Raw genomic sequence first — 7,195 nt, 5'->3', positions numbered from 1 at the left:
GAACTGTCTTTGTAAATTTATAATTGGAGCTATATAAATAAGCTGAATTATATTGTATTGAAGATTTAAAGTAAAAGCATTTCAGCACGATTGTTAAATTCAGAAGGTAAGTGAAACACTTTGCCAATGGAACAAGACAATTTACATTTAAAATGAAAAAAATTATTCTTTTGTTCCTTTTTTAATAATTAGTTAGAATTTTTGTCTTTTTTTTCTTTGCATATTTTGATAAAATTTTCCTTTTATTATTGATCACATAAAGGATAATATCCTTTTTTTAATGGAAAGAGTGAAACTGTTGTGGGAAAAATCTGTTCACCTCCTCATGTTGATTAATCGGTGCTGATTTTCTTATTTGCTTAATTTTGAAAGGTTTTCTCTCAGGCTGTCGCACGGCTGCAGGGTTACGCAGCGTCTGGGTGAGAAGCGTTATCGCTCCAATAACAGACCAGGATCCTTCCCCTCAGGGTTTATTCATCATTTTACAGTTTTTTTCTTCTGTGTTTGGATTAACGGTATGTGGAGACCTCCACAGCTCCTCTTCAGGCTTTATGTTGGTTTGAAAGAACTTGTCTAGATGATAATAGGGCAGAACACGGCAGTGTTATATACACTGATTCTGAAAAAAAGTGGAAAATACTTGTTTCATAAATGTTTTGTGGCCATAAAAATGCTTCAGCTTTATTCTAAGGGTCAAACGGTACAATCCTGCACATTTGGAGACACTGGTGACACCAAAGGTTCAAAGCCCCACAGCTCTGGAACTGTTGGAGCTAACGGTCTGAAATGTTCTGCATTTGTGGGTGACATGATGCAGAACAAATGTAAAATAATGAAAAATGCCTTTTCCCAAGCATTTTTTCTATTACTACTGTTCAAAAAACACCTATTCATTTCAAGAAGAAAAAAAAAACTTTGAGTCATGTTTGAACTGATGCAGCTTAGGCTGCATTTTAGTCACATTTATATGAATGTATATTTCCAGAAACTAGAATGCGTTAGCTTTCAAATAATGTATCACACATGTAATGTGGGCTTACAGTTCCTCCGTTATTAGCTTTTCCATTTGAGTATGCAAAATAGGCAAAGATACCCAAAATGGGGTAATTTTAATAAATAACAATAAAGCAGATGGGAAATAAACTGTTGGTATCACTTTCCAATTTTTATTAACAGACCTTTTCCTTTATTAACAAGAACACAAAACAAGGGTTAATACAGGAAAACAAAAAAAACAAAAACAAAAAACAAATCATTTCAGCTGCAAACAAAAAGCTAACATTCAGAAAGGTTAAGTTTTAGGGTAGTTGGCTCAGAAGTGGACCGGCTAACTCATCTCTCCTGCAGATTCTGGATGAAGATCTTCTCCAGGCTCACAATTTTAGGCCTCTTTCTGATTTCCAATGTTTGCAGCATCTGAATCTCTCTGTGGTGGGGGGGGGGGGCATTTGGTGTACTTTAAAAACATAAACCAGATATTCTAAAAATCATCTAGTGAGAACAAAATGTAATCATTTTCAAAAAAAATTACTAAAGAGGTTCTGACACATTAAAGTGATTATAATATATTACAATTGTTAAATAATAATAAAAATAGTTTTAAAACTCAAGTTTACTGTCTAAATAAAGATTTTAAAATGTATTTTAGACATTTGCACAAAACAAAACACCAGGAATTTGACACCAGCTGAACTCTGGTTTAAAAAGTCAGAAAACACCCAACTATGCTGAAAGTGTAAAGCTGGAACAATGAAACGATCGTTCTGAGAAATCACAGCTTTATGGTTTAGTGTGAGGGATTGCTGAAGAGGCAATGAGTCGATGCAATCAACTGGTTTTCCTTAGATAGAAAACTTTGAATCAATCTGACTGGATGATCTGGTGAACTGGAAAGTCTGCTGCAGATGGGCTAACGTTAGCCCGTCTGTAGCGGTCAGGGCTAACATGTTCATTTGATTTGTGTTTATCTGACTGTGTTCATTATTATTCCACCACTAGATGAAAAAGTAATAATTTATTATAATCTAGAGACTATTAATAACAGGAGGTGAAATGCAGCTCCAGACTAGCTTTGAATGTGGTGATGTCATCAGTACGCTTCTGTTCCAATTAACCCAGATTTATTCTGCGTGCTCCCGTTCCCCCAGAGTCTAGACTTTCCTGGGTTCTTCTTAAGAACAGACTTGGCGAGGACAAGAGTCCGTACTCGCGTTCTAGTGAATTGGGCAGCGGCCAAGGTTCTTCCAACATAGAGCTGGTTTTACTAGAGTCTGTTCAGAGCAACTACCTGATTGAAAAGCAAAGCCATGAAGAAATAAATGATGCAGTTAATCAGTTCTAAAAACTGCTAAAATTCACCACTGATTAATCAACTACTGCTGGTTAGATACTGACTACACATGATCTTCCAGCAGAACCCCAACTCTAAAACTGAACAATGCCCTTAGTTTCCGTTAGAAACCAGAATCTGGCTCCAGTTTGTGACTCCAGCTGTGAGATGTGATTGATTAATTACAGCCAAGTTACATTTATATTATTGAAATTTGCTCATTTCACTGAAATAATTCACTAACTGAAACGCAGATTGTTAAAGCACAGACAGCTGAGAAAAGAAAAGATTTCACAACAGAATGTTGTTTATAAATATTACAGGCATAAATATGGGCTTAAATTAAGATATCTTTAATATGTGCTCAAAAATTGAAAAGATATTGTTATTTTATTTATAATATTTTTGCTGCAAATGAGCTTACTAATGATGTTGAGTTTTTGTACTTATCAACAGTAATTAAAGTCTTTTATGCATTGGGAAAACCTGAAGTGTTACTGTACCTCGGAGCAAGGCACTAAGGCCCTGCAGACTCTGCTTCAAAGCACTGGTGTCGTCCTCCAGAACAAAGCGCTTCCCATCTGAGGACAAAACAAACAAACATGCACAATATTCACCTTCAACAGAAATTATCCAGATAATTCTATAATTGCTTGAATAAACCTATACTTGATCTCCAGAATCCGTCTCTGAAAAAAATGGTTAAAGCCCCTCATGGAGGTGACACAACTTATTACCATTCAACATGCCTAAAGTAACTCTATTTAGGGGTAACGAGGGGCGATCAGCCTCTAACGACCTCCTCCCCATCAGGCATCGTAAGGTCGAGAGAAAATCAAACGTTTGAAATTCAGTCGGTTGTGGGCAAATCGCTCAGTGGGCAAACAAGTATTTTTCTTCTTGTCAGAGGAAATCCCAGCAGCATGGCGGGGGTGCAATGAGTGAAATGGAGTTCTTTCTGTAAAATTGACAGACCGTAGTAGCCATGTTTGCTCAGCCATGTCTTTGTCCAAATACGTCCAAAGACTCGTCTATCTTGCCAATATTGTGCGATATGGTGCAATATTCAGCTGATTATTTTTTGTTCTGCTTTTGTTAACAATATTTAGGAGCACGACCACCACCAGCTGGTAGGAAGTGCAGCAGCTTTATCAGGGGTCGTAGGTCAAACCTTTAAATTGTTGATTTTATGCTTGTAGTCTTACAAAAGTTTTCACTTTTTAACTTGTTTTCATAAACTTGTTTTCTCACAGTTGAAACATCCGATGATGCGTATGGGTTAGGGTGTGAATGAGTTTATGTGTTGTTTTCCATTTTGACTTTCTTGTTTACCTTTGAATCGTATCCAACCACATGTTAGGAGCAGCCATTTTCTGCCTTCATAAACCCTTTGGTCACGTGATCACCATCCGGTGATTTTTCCCGCCTGTCACTCAGGCCGAATTCACCCATTTTTTGGTGAAATTTGAATAAACAGAGATAAATAGTTCTTTGGTTGAATATTAATAGCTCTGCTGATAGCCTAGCCTAAGTCACTAAATTTGTGGGAATAATTGGATTTTAACAGCCGATCCAGAAACCACCCAGAGGTGAAAGGCCCAAAATCCTGATAAGTGAGCAGATTAGAGTTATAAATATTCAACTAAGAACAATAAATAGATTTTACCCCCGATTTTGAATAAGTTAAATAATAAGCTACAACTCTAATTGTAGTTAATCTACAGGTTATTATTGGCCAGCAGCACTCACACTTGCCCTTTAGGTACATCATGGACTGAGGACCCCAGTGAATATCGAGCTGGAAGGAAGAAGATGACATTTTATTGGTCTGAGGATGAGTTAGAGATAACGGCTGTTACTGTTGACTGCTGCAAAGGTTTACCTTCTGAGCGTGACAGGACTCTACGATGAGGGAAATGACCAAGCTCCATGTCATGATCACCGTGGCGATTGTCTTCTGAATCAGGAATAAAAGAAAGAAACCGGTTAAAACTTAGGTGATAGCAGGTAGTAATCTTTCTCACGGGTTTAAACTAAAGCTTAGATAAAGCAGAATCCAGACCAAAGGTGGACACGATGTCAGCAGACCTAAACAGCAGGTTTAGTTATAGGTTTTCCTTAGATAGAAAACCTTGAATCAGTCTGACTGGATGATCTGGTGAACTGTGACCTGAGATGACATGATGTGAATTGGAGCTATAGAAATAAACTGAATTTAATTGTATTTAATGGAATCTGATAATAAAATGTGCTGATATCTTTAAAAGTCATAACTATTTTACAAATGAGATCAAATCTATTTGAAATTAAATAATTGTTATAATTATTATTATTATCTTTCCACACAGCTGGTGTTTTAAGTCATTAATTGTGGGGGACCAATGTCCCGGTTGTCTCAGAAAAGACTATTTTGATCCAGTTAGCAAAACTATTGTCTTCATCTAAGCCTTCAACTTGGATGTCAGATCCAGTTCCAACCAGGTTATTTAAGGAGGTATTCCCTTTGATCTCTTCCTCCATTTTAGATGGGATTAATTAATTAATTAATCCCTGTTACAGGGATATGCACCAAAGGTGTCAGGATTCTGCCCTCTGCTTGGGTTTATTTTCAGTTTCTATGTGTTCTTTGTCTTTGTAGTTGATTTCTACCAGTTTTGAGTTCTTTAGTTACTCTCTGTTCCCCCCTTGCCTTGCTTCCTCACCCTTGGCTTCCTCCTAGTTGGCCCTGCCCACACCTGCTGCCAGTCTGCTGATTAGCCTGTCTTGGTTCAGTCTCCCCATATATACTCCACCTCTGCATTCACTCTGTGCTGGTTTGTTGTTTTGTTTTTCCCTCGTCTCTGCTTTCCCACATGAGATTTTCCCTGATGTTATCTTAACCATGTAATGCCAAATGTATCATATTAATACATACGGTTTCTGAAATGTTTTGCATCTGACACCTTTTGCATAATTTAATGGTAGAAACTTTGCTCAAAATCCTATTGTACACAATCAGATATACCTGATAACAGCCAGTAGAAGACTACACAAAAAATAATCTTGACTTATCGCATAGTAATAAATTATTAATATCAAAAATGTATTTCTGTTTTTTCTTTTTACATATTTTGTTAAAAGGCCAAATAAGGACTTCAAACAAAAAAAAAAGTAATTTTCTGTTTTGTTTTATTCTTGGATCGGGCTTTAAAGGGTTAATTATGGTTATCAGTATTTTGGATTCTTGTATTTCTGCCTAAGTTGCCTATTAAATCTGCAAGACTCACCTCTGCATCCTGATCTCTGCATTTGGGTCCTCAAAAACCTCCTCCCAACTGTGACAAAAGGCTTTTAAGGTTGCTGTGATTAAACCTTTACTAATGCTAAGGCATGTTCTGTTTTAGGGATTGCTGTAGAATTAAAGACAGAATGCAAAGGAACATTTTCTGTCTCTAGATGCTAATCCAGGAGGAGAGAATCCTGCAAGGTTAAAAACTTTGAACAGATCTGATCAAATAAATCCGTCCCTTTAGATATGAAATGTTGCTACTTGAATAAAGTGATTTTAATGGAATTCTAGACACTGAAGGTTTTGGTATAAAATGCTTTTTAATGTTCTGGTGAAGATTCTCAGTCATTTAGTTCAGAGTAATTCCAAAAATGTTCAACAACAATCCACTGGACTCTGTTTCCAAGTTTGAAGACGTTTCTCTTCCATCCAGGAAACTTTTTCAATTCAAAATGTCAGAAATAGCGTTTAGTTCCAGGTTTTATACAGCACCCCACAAAGCCTTGTTTTGGTTTAGAAAACATGCAAATAGAAACGAAGGAACGCTATTTCTGACATTTTAAATTGAAAAAGCTTCCTGGATGTGAAGAGAAACGTCTTCAAACTTGGAAACAAAGTCCAAACTTATTTGAAAAGTTTTTTAGATTTTAAAAACTTTACTTGATTTAAAAATATATATTATAACTGTTGAATTTTATTTTGACTCAATATGCCATCAATGAATAGATTATATTAAATGTATGTTGTATAGAGGTTGTATAATATTCAAACTATTAATCATTTGGAAACTGAAAAATTTTGAAACTGAAAAATACACAAACACAAATAGAAAAATTAAACTTCCTTTCAGATTTTAGTTCCCACGGTTCCTAAATGCAACACCAGGATTATTTTCTCCAGGTGCCTAAACTGTCATTCATTTTCCACCCCATGTAATCTAAGCCCAGACCCCCACAGTGAGGGGAGAGCCGTCTGAAACCAAAAATAAAACAAAACTGAAAAGTACTTTTAATATTTTGTTTTATCAGTTCCAAACCTTTTTTAAGCTTCATTTTTTCCCCTCCACTTTAAAATAATCTGAACAACCTTTATGATCCTAATTTAGGTCTGTAATTTTGTTAGAATTGCTTAATATAATTTATAACATAATTATGCAGCTTTGATTTCAAATATTGGAAGTTTTTTTTTCTTATAAACTCTGACCTGCAGTCTCTTGATAATGATCATTTTAACCATTTCAAGCAAATAGCTTCCCTGAAAACACTTTTTCATTTGACTTTATTTTATCTTTGTAATTTTACAAAATATTCAAGTCATTTTGAGCTCTCATATTTTTACAGATTATAAATATTAACACTATGTTCAAACATTTTACATTATCTAAAATAAAACTTTAAAAAAGCAACAACAACCTTGCAATAAAGTAATACTTTTAACTTCACTTACCATATCTGCTGCAGCGATAACCAGTGGCCAAGTCACAGCATGTGTTTGTGGATCAGAGCAATGTTCCAGGCTGCTTATATCCTCCGTAAGGAGCTGGAAGCAGGAACACGTTCGATCCTGCTCCCCATGGGACCTGGCAGGACTCCTGTTTA

At 35.9% G+C, this 7,195-nt stretch overlaps 1 protein-coding gene across 1 annotated transcript; it reads right to left on the bottom strand.

Moving 5' to 3' along the window:
- Positions 1 to 1,234: 1,234 nt before the first annotated feature.
- LOC119782171 (spexin prohormone 2-like) lies at positions 1,235 to 7,195 on the bottom strand. Its single transcript, XM_038283003.1, has 5 exons — positions 7,044 to 7,195; positions 4,212 to 4,286; positions 4,079 to 4,127; positions 2,833 to 2,910; positions 1,235 to 1,424 (listed from the first exon to the last, which is right to left on the bottom strand). Exons 1-5 carry the CDS (start codon positions 7,044 to 7,046, stop codon positions 1,333 to 1,335), a joined length of 297 nt encoding a protein of 98 aa, XP_038138931.1. The 5' UTR covers positions 7,047 to 7,195; the 3' UTR covers positions 1,235 to 1,332.

Source organism: Cyprinodon tularosa, unplaced genomic scaffold (assembly GCF_016077235.1).
Source record: "Cyprinodon tularosa strain WSP-4 unplaced genomic scaffold, ASM1607723v1 ctg1043, whole genome shotgun sequence".
Lineage (NCBI taxonomy): Eukaryota > Metazoa > Chordata > Actinopteri > Cyprinodontiformes > Cyprinodontidae > Cyprinodon > Cyprinodon tularosa.
Note: the sequence above shows the minus strand (reverse complement) of the source record. Positions and strands in the feature narration are given on the sequence as shown.

Bases quoted from the DNA above. Each gene is read 5' to 3' on its own strand.
- LOC119782171 (XM_038283003.1), bottom strand. The intron at 4,128-4,211 runs GTAAACCTTTGC...TCTTCCTTCCAG, and splicing joins AGTCCTGTCACGCTCAGAAG to CTCGATATTCACTGGGGTCC. The intron at 1,425-2,832 runs GTACAGTAACAC...CCCACCACAGAG, and splicing joins CCTTAGTGCCTTGCTCCGAG to AGATTCAGATGCTGCAAACA.